Raw genomic sequence first — 20920 nt, forward strand, 5'->3', positions numbered from 1 at the left:
GATAAATATTTGTATTTATCCTTTTCTTTGAATATCTAAAAAATAAAGTTTTTATTTTTTGATATTCTGAAAATATATCAAAATAATAATTTTGAGTACAGTTGTACCCCGGTTTTTGCAACCGAGGGTTTTCTGATTTTTTTTTGCAAAAAGTGAGGATTTGCAAGTAACGGGGTAAACAATTCTGCTTCAAATAGACACTGGATAAGTCATCCTATTAACACTAGCCCATTGTTTATCTGTCAGAGATTATGTATGATACGTTCTGTGGAAACATTCATACAGCTCTAAATGTTACTACTTGCATATATAAGACCGTTCTTTTATTAAGCTGTCTAGTGGTTTGATAATTATTAGCTCTGTTAAGCATGACAAAATCGTTCCACAAGTTCACCTCTAAGCAAGAGGATCGAACCTACGACGAGCACTTGAGCGGGCGGTGGACGAAAGCGCTGATTCGCCTATTCCAGGGCCAACGTCGAAAGAAAAACAGGTTGCAATTGCAGGAGTTTTGAGCTTTTTGGATAATATCGATGACTGCGACTTAAAGAAGTCTTTGCGAAGGATTCAAGAGAGTCTCAGGCAGCAATCATTCTCCCGACAATCATCCCTTGATGACTTCTTCGATGTATGTAGTTGAAAGCTCATTTGAGCAAACATTTTATTTCTATATCTATATGTAGTGTGTTCACTTTTTCTTATATCTTCTTCATTTCTTTTGTTGATTCAACCCAATCAGTGCTATATATGTGTCCCGATTCTACTGGCTCAACTACCAAGTAATAATTTTTATTTCGACAATAAATACATCTTCATATTTACATATTTATCTTGCAGTAACCGTATCATTTTATTCCTCATAATCCGCAACAGATGCTTCTTTCAGTTGATATTGCAAAAATTGAAGCTGCTTTTACCCCGATAACGTGCAAATCGTATAAACTCATTTGCAAGTTGCAAATTTGCGAAGCTACTAAGTTTTTCTTGAATTTTTCAAAAAAAGTTGCAGATATACAAGGAATTGCAAACCCGGGGGTTGCAAAAACCGGGGTACAACTGTATTTTCTACCATTAGGAAAAAACAAGAACATGTCAATGTTGTTGTTTGTTGTTGTTGTTCTTGTTGTTCATTTAGAAAGGGTAAAGTGTTACTTTACCTTTCTAATGAACATTATGGCATAATAGATTTATGACATAATTAATATTCAAATAAATATAAAAAGATATATACAATTTTAATAATCTAGTAATTGATAAAAAATTAAGAATTTTTTGTAATCACTAAATTATTGATTAAACCTCTTATAGAAAAGGAATACCTTTTCTATATAAACTAGCATAAAGTATTGATGAATATTTATAATATTCATCTAGAGAGTTAAACATAAATCTGATGATTACAAAAAATTCTTAATTTTTTTATCATCTATAATATTTATATAGTTAATATAAATAGTTTTTATTATATGTTTATAAGAAAAATAAAACAAATTGTTTTCTATTTCTGTTCCTCCTCCTCCTCCTCCTCAAAATAAATAACAATAACAATAATAACAACAAACCCTTAATAGGCTTTTTATGTTCTTATTTATATATATTAAAAAATAATTAAAATCATTGATTTTTATGTTTTTTTTCTTTCAAAAACATAATTTGTATTACAAATAATTGTTTTTTAATATATATAAATAAGAACATAAAAAGCCTGTTAAGGGTTTGTTGTTATTATTGTTATTGTTATTTATTTTGAGGAGGAGGAGGAGGAGGAATAGAAATAGAAAACAATTTGTTTTATTTTTCTTATAATCATATAATAAAAACTATTTATATTAACTATATGAATATTATAGATGATAAAAAAATTAAGAATTTTTTGTAATCATCAGATTTATATTTGACTCTCAAAGGAGGATATATAAATAACTGTTTCGTGTTAAACCCATTACCCTTCTAAAGGAGGATATGTAAATAACTGTTTCATGTTAAACCTATTACACCCCGATGTGATTCCCAAAGGAGCGAGAAGGTGGGAGGTTCGTAGTAACAGGATGTACTATAATGGTAGTCCCTGTAGTCGTATGGTGAGTAAAAAGGTTCTTCAGTGTAAATGATGGTAACCATGTTAGACTTGGATTTTGAATACACTGGTGAAGAAGAAAAAAAAGTTTTTTTTGATAAACAAGTGAAAATTGAATTTCCACCAGACGCGTGACGTTGTAATTTTTTTGTCACTATTCTGCTTGTTCTGAGCATAATAAAGCAAAGGAATACAGGAAGAATGGGGAGCTGAAGAAGTACAAGTACTATGGAAACGGCTGTTGTAGTCGTTATGCGCGTGCGTCGTCCCTGTGTGTCTGGTTGTGCGTGTATATTTCACATATGCGGCTGCTCCACTTGATTTTCCAGACACCGTGTCAATGTCAAAAAAGTTTTATCTGATGGTCAGTGTGCCTACTATAAGAGGATTAAGTCCGCGGTTGCAATGGCAACAGCAGGTTATAGAAAACTAAGATTTGATGTCGCTGATCCAAGCGTTGCGTCATAGATGACCATACTCAAGTACATTAATAAATGGCTAGTGTTGAGCTTATCGCTCAATACTTCTTGTAAATGTCAAAGCTTTTTTTACACAAACAAGCGAATCGAAGCTTATATGCATGGTAACAGGAGGTTATGCAGCAGCTCTTTATAGCGTGCTGCCTTTTTCTCTCTCCCGGTGCGTCAAAGAATCGAAGAATGACTTATGGCTCTATTCAGTGCAGTGCTGATAAGCTTCTTAACAGAATGCATCAAAAACCTACAAAAGGTTACAGTATGCTGGGTAGCTTTGGACGGTATGGGATGACTGGATCTCCTCGACATTTAGGGTAGATCTTTGGTCTTGTTTACGGTTTTTAATATGAGAGACGACTGATGTACACTTATTCGCTGAATTATATACTGTATAATAATGTAGAAATGCATATGAGAAAAGTAGTACCGTTAAGTAAAGTTTTCAGATGTCGTCTTGCTAGTTGTACATAATGTTCGTTCCTCGTCTTTATTCTTCGAGGTAATATATATTCTCTCCATATATTCTTTGCTGGAGTGATATACTTTACATACTAACCTCGACGTTTCTCTTGCATTCCATATCTTGTTATTGAGTTTCAAACCAATTTTAATATATGGGTATACATTCTGTGCACAGAGGTGGTAAGCAGCGTACAAGCAAGTAATAGTGTTTGTTAGCATTTGACGATGTACGAAAGCTCTGGAGCTTGTACAACATTCAACATTCATCAGCACGGCGTCAATTAAGGTGACTGATCACATCAGTCAGTGTATAAGTAGAAAATGAATGGGAAATAGGTTATAATCATACTTTTTTTTGTATCCGCTGTCCTAACTGCTGCTATATACTGAGACAATGAACCATCAAAATATAATGGACATCGTTTTATCGCTCTGGGACCAAGGCGTAGCAGGCATCCCTTGATCCGTCTCGGGCGTGTTATGATAAAAAACAATGACAGGGCGATGGAGGATAGTCGGAGAACTTTAATCGTGCTCTGATGACAATGGTGGTGAATTGTCTTCGCCTAGGAACTCCCCGTCCAGTAGATGCTCTTCGGGGTGACAGAGCCGGTCGATTTCTCTAAGGACGTGTAATATCGCTGGCCATATAGTCTGTCATTTGCCGGTTGCTAAACCGACGTCGGTGCGTGGTAGTTTGTTAAGGATGACATCAATGGTATGCATCCCTGGTGATACGATAAGAATTGTGGCATATGCGTCAGTAAGCTCTTGCCACTTGGACGGAGCAGCGGACAAACGAGACTGTAGTGACCGCGGTTGACAGCTCGTGCACCACAACGGCAGTCCTAGTGTGGGTAATAGCGGGTAGCCAGTGCAGGCGCCAGCTAAGCAAGCGATGGAGATGCTGGCAAGTACAGGACGAGATCGATCGTGCTTGTGGGCCGAAGACACTGAACCGACATGGATGCTTGGCGTCGCTTCTCTAGTTCTCCAATACGAGCTTGTGCGAGTACTGTGTTGACAATGTTGGTGGGAGGATTTACAGAGTTGAGGAGCTCTCTATGAATATCTGTGAACAACCTTGCACAGACCTTATCACACATTCCACTATTACATTGGCTTGACTTTTTCCTCCTGACCAGAGTGGGGTGGGGATTAATTCTTGCATCTAAACTTTATATCAAACGTATCCACGCGAACCACAAGGAAGCACCCGCAATGTCTATTGGCGCAGGTCAACAGTCTTTCACAAACAATAAAAACCAATTTTTCATCTTTTTCCGTAGTAAAATACATGAAGTTTTGAAAAATGATTGTTCTTATTACAAATGTTGTGGTTTGCATCATATGAAGACAAAGTTGGCTCTATTACTATTAAATGTGTTTGTTGTAGAAATATATGTGTATGTGTCTCATTAATCAACCTATCAAAACGTTAAGGCACATTCAGTAACCTGTAAATCTGTGACACCCTTCTTATACATGCACTTAAACACTCTGAAGTTTTACCTTAACAGCTGAATATATCCGTCTAATAACACTGTAGGTGCAGAAAAAGCCCAGTGTGCCTGTAGCTAGTCCCAGCAGGCCACAACCCATCAGCGTATGTACAATGTAAACAACCCCGCTTACTACTCCTTGTATATCTGTTCTTATCCAGTAGAAAACGACCGCATATCTAAAGTCCAATTACGTTGACGATTAGCCTAAGTGCTGTATACAAGAACCGGATCTATGTTAACTTACACAAACATGTACAAAGATGATGCACCGCCTACTGCAAATGACATCCACCACCAGTGGTAGTCCTAGTATTTAGTAGAAACAGAAGCGTCAATAAGGTTAAGCCTCAGAGATGATGTATACACATAAAAAATCCCACATACCTCATTACAGAGCTGGAAGAATACTAATACCACTGACACGGATGCAGTAGCTATAGCAAGCAAAGCGCATGCTGTGACAGCATACAAGGTAAACAAATGGATCTCTCCGTGCCAGAGTGATTTTAGAAGCTCGTCATAATCCACAAATACAACAGCAAATGGGATGACGCCACCGACCGCGATGCTTTCATGCGTGAATAAGACATTAGCATGGAATTCACACTAAATTATATTGAAAGCACGGTTGTTACATCAATTCTTTTTCACTTTACCTCACACTGTACGTTTGATACCATCGTTTGTCGGGGATAAACCTAGGCATTTGCGTAACCCGTGCTGGATGTTCAATACGTTCACGTCGGTCCCCAATGAATGCACCTAAGAATGTCAAGGGCATTGACACCAAGAACCACAGCAATGTCAGAACGAGCCAGCCTTTTACAGATATTGCACGTGATGAGCGTAAAGACCAAGCAAAGAAGCTTTCGATCATAAGACATGTAAAGATGGAGCCAGGTACAAGAATAGATGTCTAATATGGAAAATTTACTTAGTAGGGTGTTGTTGAAAACACATCGATGTCTCGCACAAACAAAATCTTTACCAGCACTGTGTTCAAAAACCAGGATCGTCCACGAAACACTTTGTATATTCGTGCACTATAATAGCCTGCTACCGCACTAATAGAGAAATCATCCTTTATGTCAGTGACTGTAGCTCCTCCCCATATCCTGCCACCCACAACCACGGACCACACTGCTCCAGATACTTTACGAAGTCCAAATATAAGCTGTAGCAGCAAAATTCAATATAGCACCAGGTTTTGCAGGATGACAATAGCCATTGGCAATGCAAACTATATATCCCCATAGTGTAGGGCGCTATAGATCAGTAAACCGCCAGAGTAATAACTGAATCCTTCTTCGCAAATTTTTTTTGATCCGGCTACCTATTGTTGCAGCAAATGATAACAAGAGCTGCATGCCTGATCCAACAAGCGGCGCCAGCAATCCACCATACATGGGCCGTCGAAAGACATCACGATGAATCAACCGCCATCCAACCACATCTTCAAAGTCGTCATAGATTCTATAATCACTGTCTTCATGCACAAGCTGATCCTTTCGAAGCGTCTTCATCAAGATCACAGATACCACGCCGAGCAGAAATAGTACAGTGATAAAGCTGTTGATCATTGCATAAAAGTGGGTGTCTGGATTCGGCGCAATAAGGTACGTGTCCCAACGGCGCTGTGCTGGTAATTGCTTCACCTACCATAAAAGATAAGCACCCCATCTTGTTATTTACACCATCATCCCTAATCCTGTTGTTTCGCTTCCTCATCCTTCTCTCTTCTCTCCTTCAAAATGTATATCGGCTGTTTAGAGTAAATTACCTCTTTCCATTTGATGGAGTATGTAAAGGTAACTGATTTTCGACGTTCAGTCACCTCCTGCATGGTATAATCGATGGAAGTATGGGTGCATTGGCCATTCGCTACACTATATAAAATATGCATATAAAAATTTGGGGCTGACCACCGCCTACATTTACTACTATCACAACTTACGAGTCTGGATATACTTCAAAACCAACAATTTGAATACGATCGGTAGCGGTTGTTTCACATGGTGCGTAGAGGATATTGAATATGACATGGTTATTGAAAAATGCTTGGTTGTTCTAATTACAATAACAAGAGAATGTCAACCACGTTGCTCTAACACCTTTTTCGGCTAAAAACTCAATTTTACCTTGATCTGACCCAATGGAAATCCGACGCGGTATGCCCTCGTATTGACCTCGTTAGTGTAAGACGCGGTTGCACCAGGCAGATCATCGAGCCACCTATAAAACAAAGTGTTTAGTTTTTCCCGTAAACAAAAACTAGGATATTCCATACCATTCTACTTGATAACCATCGAGAATGAGCTGCTTCGCAACCATAGCATCCTCTATAGACCAAGTCTTGGTACACAGCACGTTGCAGTCTACGTTATCGAGCGTTGATATCTAGAATACAAAGTTTGCTTGTCAGATTCCGTGCCTGTGAACTCGTTTTTTCACTCCAGCGTTTGTTACCTTGTAGTCACTTTTGACGAGCCAGTCGCCGCGCCAATCTTGATCGACAACAAGCCAATTTGACAGGCGGGATTTATGAGACCAATCGTCATCGGTGTACGGAGGACAAATAAATGGTTGAGAAGCGTATCGGTGAGGGAGTTGATTGCGTTGTGAAAAGAGTTTGTTGTAGTAGAGAGGAATTTGCTCGCCTCGGTCATAGCATTGGTCGTTGCTATTGGCTTGAACGAAGGGAAGAAGAAGACAAGAAAGAAGGAAGAGTAGTGGTATGAGAACAAGAGGGGACGAATTCAAGGAAAGGAGCGCGTGTCGGTTCGACATGACGGGCTATACCGTACAATGCCGAAAAAAAAGAATGTTGTTGGCGTTTTGCTTTTTGGTGCTGAACGAGTGAAAGGAATGTTCTGCTTTTTGTGAAAGGAAAATATGATGAGCTTTCTTTTAGAATGGTGCTAAAAAGTACGAAAAAAGCTTCGGTGTTTTTTGTTTATATGAACTCTTTCACTATGCAAAATAATAAAAAAAAGGACCCTCTTCCCTTTCTCCCAAAAAAAATGCGCGGAACGTCTTTGGCCCGCATAAAGTCGACACAATACCTTGGAGCGAATCCCTATACAGTAGTATGTGGCGACGATGGAAACCTAGGAAATTCCTTTGGCCACCAGCCACGGCCTTAAATGGGTGAAAAACGCTGAGAGCGGTGTCTTGTATCTTGGCGGCCGTCAGAGTTTATGGTTACACGGAATATTGAGCACGCTCTCTCTTTGTCTAATGCACACACTTCAAAGAAAACATGCTAAGATATTTTTGGCTTGCCAGAGTTCATTTCGCTTGTGCGGGTTAATCTTTTCACCTGAGACTATTTTGGAGCATTGTGATATCAGGCAGTAGTAGAACAACATGAGCTTATGCGTTTCCATACCGACTTTGAAAGGCTATGTTGTAAGTAGATAATAAAATAGATACAGTGAACATTATGATCGTCCCATTGTATTACCCTGGCGTGTAAAAAAAGGTGAGCGAGACGATGAGAGACCCGCAAATAGGCGATGTATGACAGCCTTGTACCACGCTGCTCCTCTTTACATGATGTAATGAACGACATTTTGTTTTATTCGCCATACTTCGGATCGAAGCGAAGTAAACATGCATTAGTTCATACTTCAAGTTTAGGAAAAGGGTTTGTCATTATAGACATCTTCTATATTAACAAAAACAATCCACCGCTTCTATCTGCTACTACAATGCGACAGCACATACTGGATAATACACACAAACCTTCAGCGACAGACAAAAAATGTTTGGAATATCCAAAATCTCCAGATTACCGTTTGGGTCTTTTGAGACCTTGCAGCGTTTTGGAAGGTCGTTTTAGGTGCACGAAAAGCTACAAACGGCCATCTGTATCCCTCACACAAAGATTTCTATAGTAGCTTCCATGATATATCAAAAAACACAAGATATACACAAACTGTTTATAGCATAGTTTTGTCGAATGACTTCACCAAATACAATATTTGGCAACTTGCGACAGTCGAAAGGATCATCGAGCAAGGGACATTAAATGGAAGGCACGAGACGCGCTTTACATGGCTTACTATACATACAACTTTGCCCACTACATTTTATTGATATGATACAAGCAACAGAAAAATCATAATTCATGTTTGTAATTCCAATATGATGCATATTGCTCTTCCTAACAGTATTCGGACTATTTAAGTACAGAGTACCGTTTTTTTTTCGAATGCAGTACAATTATAGATATGCGCACCACACAGGATTTGATCTAGAGAGTAGAGTGGTACGTTGCAAAATGTATGTCTCGAGCTGAACGCCGGATGATTCTGTCAAAACCTTTGTTTCTCAGTAGATGCGATCATCGCAGTGCAATTCAAGATGGTGGGGTGTGATACAGTACATCTGAAGAAGGAAGCCGGCGACTTTCATAGTCAACGTTTACATAGCGCAGCACAAACTACCTCAAATACTACCATTGGTAATAATGTCACGTGTTGAAACCCGTCTAACGATCACAATTCAATTTGAAAGCTGTAAGCACTAGTTTGTTTAGAATGATGCGCCACTTAAATCTACTAGATTTCCGTTTGACGATTCAGATGGAAGCCTCTTTTGTGCATGCGTACATACATAGAGCAAAACTCCTTACGTAGCTGTAGCTCGGCTATTTGAGTATATGCGATTTGGGCAGACTACTGTATTGTGTAAGAACTTCTAAAGGATCCTATCCTGGATTTTAGTGACACAATCAGCATATCATTGCTTGCTATGTCAATTTTGTCACTGAGATGCTACGATTATATTCTGACGACATATCAACCTATGCTCAATGTTTTTCATTCTCATGATCCTATCAAAACATAGGCTAGTGCCAGTTGTATACGCGCTATATTGTCCCAGCACAAGCTAGTACTACGTTATATAGCTATGCGTGATGATATCCTTCATCGGAAACTGCACTACTAGACAGCAAACAAGGAAAGTAAATGTATGCGTATAGTTGCCTACAAGTACACGTCCAGACCCGTGCACATGGACTGAGTAGACTTGGTTTATAGATGATGATAAGTAGAACACTCGTTCAGCCACCAAAGATTCTGCTCTCTGCTTCGATCAACGACCTGAAAAAGATAAGCGTGGAGAAGGGGAGCCAAGAGTTATGAAAAAGCCGCAAAAGGGAACTGTTGCACTGAGTTTAAGGTTCTGTGGAGCAAAGAAGGTTTCTATATTTAAACTGCCAGCCGGGCTGTACCAAGTCGTGTCGCGGTCGTCGTCATATGCTGAGCCCTGTTCTACTCGACATGCACTTGTCTGCGTCTTGGACAAGAAAAGCCAACTGAAGAGACACTAATAGACATTCACTACCGCTCTATATGGCTTAGATAAAGTCAAGCGTACGTTTGGCAGAGAAACGTTGTGTACCTTGGCAGTCGAGCAATACCAACGAACGACACACCCGTCGGAGCGAGTGCGGAACGGTGGAGTGATACAACAAAAACGCGCCTATTTTCTTGCTGTTCGTTTAGCCTTCTGCACCTTTTCTCTCTTCTCTCTCTCTCTATAAAAAAACTTTTTTCTCTTTTCTCACAAACACATAATACAATCTGAACCATGGGGAAATCTTTCAACTTGGAACTCCCCACTGTTTCCGCACCAGCTGGTTTTCCAGCAGTCAACACAATCAAATCGATTTTGCACATGGTGCAAACACTGTGTACATTTATAACGCTGTGCATTATCGCCTCGGTCATTGCCACAGAGTATCGCTTTTATGTAAGTTATAGCTCATAGATAGCTTATCTACGTCGAAACAAAAAGCACACTACTTACACCATAGTGGTTATTAAACAGGACGGAAGTCAACCTGGACCCAACTGGACGTTGTTTGTCGGTATCTTTGGCTTGGTTGTTCCTGTGTGTCTGGTGGTCTTTCCTTGGATTTATGACAAGAAGGGCAAGTTCAGACGTCTTGGCAAATTCTGCATGAAACCTCGAACAAATTTGATCTTTACTGGATTCTACACTGGTCTTTGGGCTACAGCCGGTATTGCTATGACCGTGCATTCGAATAACCCATCCAACTGCGATCTTGCTGGTGATATGGAAGAAGAACATGGTGATGCGTATAGAAGTGCATGGACTAGTCAGGTACAGAGAAGAGATGAGTTGTGTGTATGTTGCTGTAAATAAGAGGAAGAAAAGACTGACATTCGTTGTAACCAGTGCTCTTGTGCCAAAGTCGCCGCTGGTTTCGCGTGGACCACATGCATCCTGTGGCTTCTATCTCTGCTGTGCACGCTTGTGATTTTCTTCAAGGAAAAACAACTGATTCAAAGGAACCTTAAGCAGCACGAGTCGAACAAGCAGGCTGTATTGCAAATGCAGCAACAGCAACAGCAGCAAGAATCGGACGACGACATGTTTGGCGAGCCAGTGGGACGACACGGTGGCTATCGTCCAGCAGGATATTATGAGGATGAAGAAGGCGAGGATTTGGGTGGTATGCGACCTCAGTCGTTCGAACAAGCACGGCCGCTCCAGGAAGCTACGCCACCTCCAGCTATCCATAACCAGCAACAAGCAGCATATCATCAGCAACAGCCTCAGCACGAACAGTCGCCGTTCGAGTCACCATACGACCCTCCAGCGGACCCACATCGTATGTCGTACGGATACGCACAGCCGCAATACGACCCTCATCCTGGCGGTGCCGGCGTCGTGCCGGAACAATCTCCGTTTGACGATTACTATCGCCATCCTTCGCCAGATCCAAATGCGGCTTACGGTGCTCCTGGTCCTTCTCCAAGTCCACCTCAACCTCAAGGAACTCCTGCACCCATGGCTATGCCGGATCCTACACAATACCATAACCCCTCTGCAAACAATCCTCACTACTAAATAGCTCTTTCTTCCCTCTTTTTACATACACCTTTTTTCCCTACCTTTCCTTTGTACGTTATTTGCTTATATATCCCCTTCTATCACACTGTATTCTCCACCGACTATTGCTGTAAAATTCTCTTTGCAACCCTTCAACTTCTATATTTTCCGCGTGCTTATACATATACACACGAACGTTTTGTATACATAAAAGACCCCAACTCTAAACTGAACAATAAGCAAGATATTTTGTCCCTCCGCTATTCTTATCCTTCTACAAAAGAGGCCTCCGACCTACCTTTCCTGTGTCATAGTGGTAGCAATAATATATATTTGTAATAATGAGACCAATCCTGCTCTTACTGTTAAGTTGCATCGCAGCAGCGCAAGCCATCGTACCAGAGCTAGTCCTGACTCAAGATGATCGTAAAGCTGTATCAGTGGCTGCATTCGGCTTCTTGGCTGGTGGTCAGCTGTCTCTTAATCTACAAGACTTGGAGGTATTGCCTGCATAAGTTTTTGATCGTTAACGACAGATAAAAAAAAAATAAGAAAATCTAAAGTCTAAAAATCCCTCATTCATTAAAAGTTTTCGAATCTAGAAGATCCAGGCACAGTCGCGTTTTATATTCGAAAAGCTCGACGGACGCTCTTTGACGACGAGGAGAGTAACCAAGACGCCTCTTCTGGTGGAGGAACAGACAATAACGAAAAGACAACACCCGACCGGCTTACTTGTTTTCTCGACAATAGTTATATCAAAGACGAAGTAAACGACGGTATTAGCATCGTTCAAGAAGTACCTGTGCAAAGTACGGTGTAGGTAACAGTTTTTGATACGCTCTTTCCAGGCGCCAACTGTTATTTTAATGGATATGGGTCGTTCATACAGACATTTATTTTCGTAAAACAAAAGATGGCAAAGTTCTTTACAAGTTGGGCCACAAGAAGAAGGTCTTTGGCAAGTTATATTCGTCAACTGTAAACAACAATCTACCGTATCTTTCCGGGTAAGTAATTCAAAACGGTTCATAATAAAAGGAGTGTTTGTAAGGAAAGAGACGGAGAATAGGCTCACATATCAAACCGTTTAGTTGACAATCGAACAAGTGAATCCTGGAAACAATCATTTATCAGCAGGCGACACGCCTTTACCAAAAGTATATGGGGCCTCATCCGCTGCTTATCTAGTAGCCGCATTATATTGGTTCAGCCTATTAGTTTTCCGTAAAGATACGCGCGTGTTTCGCGCGCATTGGCTCATGTAAGTCGGTCAACGGGGTGTGTTTTTTGGGAAAAAGGAGAAGACGAATGTGATGTATACGCATATGCACTTAGTGTAATGGTTATTGACACAGAGAAACTGGGTTTTGTTTCAGGTTTATATTGGTCATCTGCATGCATATTGACAAGGCGTTGCATTCGGTATTGAAAGATAGACGTGGAGAGAGAGAAGAATGGAATATTGACGTTTTGTTGAATGTGCGATCGTCCTAACACTCATCATATTAGGCCAAATTTTACTACAAAAAAACTGGGGCTCTGACAGAAGGATGGCAAATCGGCTTTTACGTGTTTGCAAGGTAATCTATGGCTTTTTTCCTTCTTAGTGTGTACATGAAAAGAGAGATAACGCTGAAGCCTGGTTTTCTGATATGTACAAATGTCATTCGTGTAATTATATTAGTGTCAAGGGCATTCTCAGTATCCTGATCATAGGTAACAGCAAATAGTGCGGTGTATAACGAGAACCGGGTCTTTATATTTCTATTCTTCGTGGACATTAAGAATGTAACATTTTGATCCATTTAGTACTGCTCGCTTCTGGATGGATGTTTATCAAGCCATTTTTATCTGCAAAGGATAAACGGGTCATCTCGGTTGTTGTTCCGCTTCAAGTACTTGCCAACATTGCATCCGCTATCGGCAGTGAAGCCGCTGTCGGTTCAACGGATCGAAGCTTCTGGGTGAATAATGATAACTCAAAACTTCTTGCTATTATTTTTATTTACCATGCCGTTTTGCGCTAGCATTGTTGAAAAACTAATGCATTGATGTTTATTTATCATTGGCTTATAGAACATGCTTTTGCCTATCATTGATCTTGCCGGCTGCTGTATCGTACTGTGGACTATCCTGCAAACGCGCAAACATTTAGGCACTGGATCATCTGCTGACGGCAAAGGTAATCATAGGTTTTTCATTAATTTGGAGAGTAATAGGATTAGAAGCAGTAAAACTCAAATTGCTAAACTACACTCTCTCCTCTTGTGCTTAACACCATGTAGAGGTGGATGTTTTGAACAAATACAAGCTGTGGTCCTCCTTTTACATTGTCACCTTGGTGTACGTTTATATCACCCGCATTATTGTGCAGTTACTACAAGCTTCTTTACCGTTCCGCTATGTGACCTGGTTAGGCGAAGCCGTGAATGAATTTGCCACATTCTTGTTTTACATCTTTATCGGTTACAAATTCAGACCGTATCCAAATAATCCTTATACCCAAGTCCCTGGTGATGAACAAGAAGATGTTGAGGGATCAAACGTGGATAATGGCGATTTAGAGCTAAGAACAGGTGCGGAAGGAGAAGGTGCCATGCGACTGTATCCAGTATCACGAGCACGATCAACACCATCACCCAGTAAATAAAAAAGGAGGCTTTTTATGGGCCTATCTAGATCAATGACTTGCAGTATACTGTCATAAAAGTGCTGACATTATTTTCAGCGTAATAGGCGGTACATCAATAACGGAAATTTATCGTTACCCGAACAGCTGTGTGCGTCAAAGTAATGAGGGATGTCCCACTGTTCCAATTTGATTCTGAAAAGCATACTTGATGGCTTCTGTATTCTTGACTTCTCTACTGATATTCTAGGTTGCTTTTGCAGAAGAGGTCTTGTCTTAGTATGTTAAGTCAAGAGTACGCAGATAGTATATATGAGAGGCGTAACATGACTGTAAAGAATGAAATTACTCATAGAGAGAGGTCTTATGATGGATCCTTTTGCCAGAACAAACATTGTAGCGTCAAGGCAAGAGTCACACTCAACCTCCGTTAATTATGAGTTCGTGAAGCTATTTCACCCTCAACAGGAAGTACTAGTAAAGTCGTCCTCGTCAACCTTCACATTTCCTTGATTCCTCGAATATCAGTGGAAAGTTGGCTTTGAATTTAACGGGGTCGACTATTTTATTTCCAGGAAACAAAGAATCCGGTGTATATGAGATGCTTGAGTCCGTGCTTGAGCTCTTCCTAATATATGCCATTTATACGCTTTTGTGGTATCTTAAAATGAGCTACGAAAGTGGTTTGCTCAATATTACAGCCATAGAAAAGGCAATCTGCAGGGTTGAATAATGGGTTGAATGCCTGAGCTGTACCAATAGTCTTGTAGTACTTCGAGCTTCTGTAGTCTCAGTGATCTCAAAACGTATTCCCAAAAGTATCACAATTTTGTAGTAGATCTGACAGTATGAATGAGATTGTTGGGGTTGTCTTGGAATCATCTCGTTCTCTGCCGCATAGAAATCGATGCTCGGACCATCTTGTTGCAGTCCACTCAAAAAATAGGTGTGGTCATCAATCGATGAGAAATATATTCAGAGAACCCATTTTTGTTACTACGTGTTTAGCGAAGTTTTTAAAAGAATAAGACCTCATGTCTGGTAACTGTATATTCAGTATGCGTGCTGGGTGGGCTGAATACTACATTGAACGGATCTTGAGACGAAAGAGCTTAGCAGCCAGACTAAACGCGAACAGCATGCTGCGAGTCAGACACTTGTTTTTGTGTATGATCGGTTATAAAACGCCGATTCTGACTCAATAAAGATAGTTGTGTGGTTTGGGCACCCTAGCCACAATTGAATTTGGTGTAAATATAGATACATGTGAGATGTTTTGCCCTGGCAATGCAGTTAGTGAAGTCGCACTAAGTGCTTACCAAAGCGATTTGAGAAAAGGCGATAACGATAATCAACGACTACAGGGACACACTGCTCAATCCAGATGAATATGGACGGAAAGACACGAAAATATGGAAAGAAGGGCGATCCGTGCACAATTTAACGTATACCCCGCCACAACACATTGATTTACTTTTTTCTCACATACACCCAGATACCTCCTTTATTCATAATGTCTGTTAATCTTACTGCTCAATTACGGAGTCACTTTCGAGGTAAACGAAAGGTGATTTTGCTACAAAAGTCATAATTCTTTCTCAACGAATAATTCGCTCGATATATCCGTTTTATAATAGTAGCACCATGGCGGTGTGTTACTCATCGACATCAGTTACAACAACGATTATTTTTGCATACCAGTCTACGTCAACGAACGTCCGATTCAGCACAACAACAACAGCAGCAGCGTATAAGGCAAGCCATGCCATATTTTGATGCCGAACAATTTGCACGATTATTAGAGAGGGAAGGTTTTTCAGCGGGACAAGCCCGAGCTGTCATCAATGCACTCGACGATGTAGTAGATGAAAGGTAGGACCGGTTTGCAAAATGTTCTGTGGAAGAGAAGAACATTGAGCTGACAGGTGTGCTTGCTCACCAACAAACAAACATATATATCGTAGCACTACTATTGTGACCACAGATCTTGTCAGCAAAGCAGAACAAGAACAGGTACATGAAACGAATTGCCAGGGAGCGACAAAAGAAAGGAGGGAGAGTGCATGAGTTTACTAATAACTAAATCATGCATGTATAAAAGACCATCAAACAGTACAAGGATGATTTCTCACGGTTAAAAGCGGATATCCAACAAATGGAACGACGCGATGTAGCCGAAGTGAAGACAGCCAACGAACGGCTCAAATCCGAGATTGAAAAGCTTCGTAAATCGCTTCAGGAGGAAATCACGCGTAGCCAAGCTGGCGTACGCTTGGATTTGAATCTAGAAAAGGGTCGTATACGCGACGAAACGATTGAGCAGCATGAAAAGTTGCGCAAAACGGATGATAAAATCGAAAGTGAAATACAAGCGTTGCGGCGACAGATGGAAGGCATCAAGCTGCAGATTCTTCAGTATATGATTGGTAAAGAGGACGAGAACAGGATGGAAGGGTTGAGGAAGGGTGGCATAAAGAAGAAAGGGCACTACCATATACTCAAGGGTGCAAAACTTTAATTTCTTAATGTATGTAGGAACAATCACGGCAGCCGGTACCCTGGTGCTAGGTAATATAATAATGGGTTTGTCCATTAGTAAACTCACAGTGCTAATTACCAACCGTGTGTACACAACGGTTATTTAGGGTATATTCATTTCCTCAGCTAGAAGCTCAGATATCCGATATCCACCACCCCCCGCACGCCCACCTTTTCTATAGAGTTAAGGCGCTAAATGAGAGAGAGAAAGAGAGAGAAATACGTAATAAATTTCGGTTTAGCAAACGCTTTCCCACGCTCCAATGCATTGATGATGACATCTCAACCCAGACACGCGCACACGAAAAAAGCCAATCCGCCGAGGACCGGGTCGACCCTTTCCTCTTCCTCTTATACCTTTTCTTTACTCCTTACACATACAATGTTCAGAAACTTGATTAGCACCAGCATCACCAAGCCCCTCTCGGCTCAAAAGTCTTCTGCTAGAACCTTCACTAGCGCTGCTGTCCTCCGCCGTGAGTAATTCAACACACAGCCATTCACGCATTCCTTCCATACTGTTGCGCCTCTTTTCTAGGACCATGTTTCCCCACTGCTGTCATGACGCGAAACAGTTTTTGCTGACTTAACCTTTTCTTGATACTCAACTACATGTATTTACAGAGGCTGCTGCTTCCAACTATCAGCATATCTTGACCGAGACCCGCGGTAAGGTCGGTTTGGTCACGTTGAACCGCCCTAAGGCTTTGAACGCGTTGTGCAACGACTTGTTCGTTGAGGTCAACGAAGCCATGAAGAACTTTGATGAGGATGCCAACATTGGTGCCATCGTCCTTACGGGTTCTGAGAAGGCTTTCGCAGGTATGTGTGTGTTTCAGAATTAGGAGCAAGGGAGAGCCATCATCATCATACTGAAACGCATATGCAGCTGGTGCCGATATTAAGGAAATGAAGGACAACACTTTTGTTGACACCTACAAGAAGGACTTTTTGGGTCACTGGGCTAAGATCTCGGAAGTCAAGAAGCCCATCATTGCTGCTGTCAACGGCTATGCTGTAAGTTACTTGAATCCATCTCGTTTGGCTGGGGAAGCGGAAGCGCGCCAAAAGTGAAGCACGTATTAGTAATGTTTAGGCTGACATATGATTTATTATCGTATAGCTCGGTGGCGGTTGTGAATTGGCCATGAGCTGTGATGTAAGTTGTTTGTTGCTCTGGTTTTCTTTATGTCGTGTGTAACGTCAACGTTAGTGTAAATTTACAAAGAGGGGAGAATATCTAACCCGTTACCACTTTCTTCTATCGTTTATACAGATCATCTACGCTGGTGAGAAGGCCGTCTTTGGTCAACCCGAAATCAACTTGGGTATCATTCCTGGTAAGGACACGTTGTTCAAGTCGAATTTGGGTAAATCAAGGAAAAAATGTTGATCCACGCTTAAAAATATGCAGGTGCCGGTGGTACCCAGCGTCTCGTCAAGGCTGTTGGCAAGTCCAGAGCCATGGAGATGGTCTTGTCCGGTGGTGCCAACTTGACTGCCACTGAAGCCCAGACTCTTGGTTTGGTCAGCAAAGTCGTCCCTGCTGACCAGCTCGTCGATGAAGCCATCAAGACTGCCGGAAAGATTGCCAGCAAGAGCCAGGCTTCCGTCCAGATGGGCAAGGAACTTGTCAACAAGTGTAAGTGTATTGGATAGTCATAATCGGGGCGAGGCACTCTCTAAAAGGAAGGTCAGGAAAGTCATGATCCCCACTAATTGTATATTTCTCACCATCTTTTAGCATACGAGGTCCCTCTTTCTGCCGGTTTGCGATGGGAGCGTGCCTACTTCCAGGCTTTGTTCGGCACTGTAAGTTTCATTTTTCTGAACTAGGTAGCACAGAGGGGCTAGTTTCTAGAAAGATATTTAATTTATTTTTATTATTTACTATAGGCCGACCAAAAGGAAGGCATGGGTGCTTTTGCTGAAAAGAGAAACCCTAACTTCACCAACAACTAAACTGCTAGTGACTAGCTAGTTGGCTTTTTTATGTACACTTATATATAAACACGAAACTTATCTACAGATATTGTAAAAAGAATACCGAAAATAAAATGAATTCTCTATGGAATTCTTACTGTCCTTGACCACCATCTCCCTGCTGCTGTTGGCCGTTACCGCCACCGCTTTCAGTTCCGTTTTGCTGTTGTGTGCCATTCTGTTGTTGGTTCGACTCCAACACTGAATACATATTAGTAAGTCGATGATAGGTATTTTCCTATAGCAAAACAGATGTGATAAGAATAAGAGGCTTACCACGGTCGATGACATGCATTACACCGTTATCAGTCAGGATGTTGGGGTGAACGACAGAAGCAGTGTTGTTGATACGGACACTGGTGGCATTGACAGATTGCAGCGACAAGGGTTTGCCGTTACCGTTCTTGATGCTGTGGCCACCGCTGGTGCGGTTAGCAATGGCAGTCAAATTATCGATGTAGTAGACGCCTTGGACAATATGTCTCTTGACAAGTTGCTGGACATCATTCGACTGGGCTTGAAGGTTGTTCAGTGCTGCCAGCATCTGGATGCCACCGTTAATGTTGGCTTGAGAAAGAGCTTCATCTGAAGGAACAAACACGGTGATCTAACATATCACAGAAAGATATGAGTAAATTTGAATCAAAATTAACACAAAAAAAAATATCCTTACGTTGTGGGCCTGGTTGATTTCATTGGCAGCGTCTTCGTGCTGTTGGACCATCTGACCCAATGTTTGGGTTTCAGAGACATTCTGGATGACTTCAGTAGGATCTCCAGGGGGGACAAGGACTGATTGTAGGGAATACCCCACATTAGTAACGGATAATCTCAGAAGCAGTTCATGGGTGGTTGTTGAAGAGAGTTAGAAAAAGAAGAAAGCTTACCCTTGTCGATGAAGTGAAGCACACCATTGGAAGCTTTAATATCTTTGATCGTGACGTTGGCAAAATCAACGCCATTACCGACAATGTATTTCTTGGGAACTTCAGCCTGAGTTTCGTTAGATGAGGAGGAAGAAGTGTCATTGGACGAAGAGCTGTTGCCACCATCCTGCTGTTGAAGAATTTGAATTTGTTCTTGCTGCTGCTGCTGCTGCTGATCATCTTCGCTACCAGTCTCGTTTTGAGCGACAACAACGACAGGCATTCCCATACCGTTTCTGTCAACGGTACGGTTGGTCAAAACAGTATGCAGGACAGTAGACTCGTTCAGTTCCTTGGTGGTGTGGCTACCATTGACAATGTGATACTGGATCAAATTCTGAATGGTGTAGTTGGCATAAGGGCCTTCATGGAATGGAACCGAACTGGCCGTATAGTTATTGTTGCTACCGCCGGAGGAAGTACCATTGGTGCTGTTACCACCGGAAGAAGTACCATTGGTGCTATTATCGCCAGAGGATTGCAGGATCTTCAAGTCAGCACGGGGAAGCATAGCATAGAGAGAACGAATGGCTGCACGTTGGTTTGCAGTGCCCTCTGGCTGAATATTTTGCTGGTTCTGGTCACCGCCTTGATCACCGCCTTCTTCTTGAGAAGAGGTTTGTTGTTGATCGCCACCATTCTGTTCTTGGTCACCGCCTTCATCACCTCCCTCTTCCTGTGATGAGGGCTGCTGCTGGTTGCCATCGCCTTGCTGTTGTTGCTGCGATGCAGTTTCGTTCAATTGATCGATAGCGGCATCGGTTGGGATAAACAGTGTATGGTTACCCGGGCTTGAAAGCAAGTTAAGAATAGGCTTGTAGCTGTCATCAGACTTCAGCAATTCCATAAACTTGTTGGCTGGGCTCAACTGAGTTGTGTTCAAAATACCCAACAAAGTCGTGTTGGTCAATTGCGCATTGACGCTAGCAGCGCCTAGAATAGTGATCGCAAAAAGTTTTCCGATCCACATAGTTTTTTCTGGAGATAGGTAAGACGAGAAATAAGAGCAATACGTTCACTGGCTGGGGTTGGCGATATTTATATATTGTCCTTTCTCCATGGAAAAGAAAACCCATATTGGCAGGGGTGTGTTGTGAGTTTTTATTCACTAATGGTCAACGAAAAGTTTATGCCGCTGACTCTACGAAAGAAAGGCATGGATAATGAAACACGTCGCATCAAAAATCGTTTTGCAATATAGCAAACCAGGGAAATTCTATTTTTTTGTGGCAAGACGATGAAATTTTAGCCGCATGCTTTTTGGTCCGTAGTCCTTCTTTAAGTCGGCGTTGTCTCATCCCCGTAGTTTCTTTCATCCATGGATTCCTGTGTATGGAGAAACGAACAAAAGGATATCTTGACGACGGCACAACATACAAAGAGGATGTCAATTATTTTTGATTAATAATGGGGGTTGTTGTAGCAACAAAGTGCATACCAAATTTCTTGGTCAG

General features: G+C 41.4%; 6 protein-coding genes across 6 annotated transcripts; 4 read left to right on the forward strand and 2 right to left on the reverse strand.

Moving 5' to 3' along the window:
• Nucleotides 1-4298: 4298 nt before the first annotated feature.
• Nucleotides 4299-7678, reverse strand: BDB00DRAFT_973538 (Endomembrane protein 70-domain-containing protein). Its single transcript, XM_053129885.1, has 14 exons — nt 7583-7678; nt 6987-7390; nt 6808-6917; nt 6659-6752; nt 6475-6587; nt 6301-6406; nt 5854-6175; nt 5679-5760; nt 5509-5584; nt 5177-5436; nt 4905-5088; nt 4765-4826; nt 4528-4696; nt 4299-4442 (listed from the first exon to the last, which is right to left on the reverse strand). Exons 2-14 carry the CDS (start codon nt 7305-7307, stop codon nt 4434-4436), a joined length of 1908 nt encoding a protein of 635 aa, XP_052981386.1. The 5' UTR covers nt 7308-7390; nt 7583-7678; the 3' UTR covers nt 4299-4433.
• Nucleotides 7679-10358: 2680 nt separating this feature from the next.
• BDB00DRAFT_734142 (uncharacterized protein) lies at nt 10359-10907 on the forward strand (the record flags this gene model as incomplete). Its single annotated transcript, XM_053118358.1, has 2 exons — nt 10359-10655; nt 10731-10907. Coding segments are annotated over 2 exons (474 nt in total), but the record flags the coding sequence as incomplete, so codon positions are not given.
• An 821-nt stretch (nt 10908-11728) lies between these two features.
• BDB00DRAFT_786701 (lung seven transmembrane receptor-domain-containing protein) lies at nt 11729-14040 on the forward strand (the record flags this gene model as incomplete). The annotated part of the gene is made up of 10 exons (XM_053120631.1): nt 11729-11887; nt 11977-12206; nt 12304-12397; nt 12482-12651; nt 12726; nt 12900-12970; nt 13075-13106; nt 13200-13354; nt 13467-13572; nt 13676-14040. The coding sequence occupies 10 exons, from the start codon at nt 11729-11731 to the stop codon at nt 14038-14040; spliced, it is 1383 nt and encodes a 460-aa protein (XP_052981388.1).
• Nucleotides 14041-15413: 1373 nt separating this feature from the next.
• BDB00DRAFT_816038 (uncharacterized protein) lies at nt 15414-16835 on the forward strand. The gene is made up of 5 exons (XM_053122957.1): nt 15414-15891; nt 15984-16032; nt 16121-16445; nt 16555-16587; nt 16665-16835. Exons 1-5 carry the CDS (start codon nt 15782-15784, stop codon nt 16685-16687), a joined length of 540 nt encoding a protein of 179 aa, XP_052981389.1. The 5' UTR covers nt 15414-15781; the 3' UTR covers nt 16688-16835.
• Nucleotides 16836-16939: 104 nt separating this feature from the next.
• Nucleotides 16940-18519, forward strand: BDB00DRAFT_760856 (ClpP/crotonase-like domain-containing protein; the record flags this gene model as incomplete). Its single annotated transcript, XM_053119236.1, has 8 exons — nt 16940-17033; nt 17182-17379; nt 17447-17574; nt 17681-17716; nt 17834-17897; nt 17972-18199; nt 18302-18369; nt 18454-18519. 8 exons carry the CDS (start codon nt 16940-16942, stop codon nt 18517-18519), a joined length of 882 nt encoding a protein of 293 aa, XP_052981390.1.
• BDB00DRAFT_272528 (uncharacterized protein) lies at nt 18413-20557 on the reverse strand. The gene is made up of 4 exons (XM_053116742.1): nt 19428-20557; nt 19214-19332; nt 18817-19147; nt 18413-18741 (listed from the first exon to the last, which is right to left on the reverse strand). The coding sequence occupies exons 1-4, from the start codon at nt 20434-20436 to the stop codon at nt 18635-18637; spliced, it is 1566 nt and encodes a 521-aa protein (XP_052981391.1). The 5' UTR covers nt 20437-20557; the 3' UTR covers nt 18413-18634.
• Between the last annotated feature and the right edge of the window lie 363 nt (nt 20558-20920).

This window comes from Zychaea mexicana, assembly GCF_025766255.1.
Source record: "Zychaea mexicana strain RSA 1403 chromosome Unknown BDB00scaffold_23, whole genome shotgun sequence".
Taxonomy (NCBI): Eukaryota; Fungi; Mucoromycota; class Mucoromycetes; order Mucorales; family Lichtheimiaceae; genus Zychaea; species Zychaea mexicana.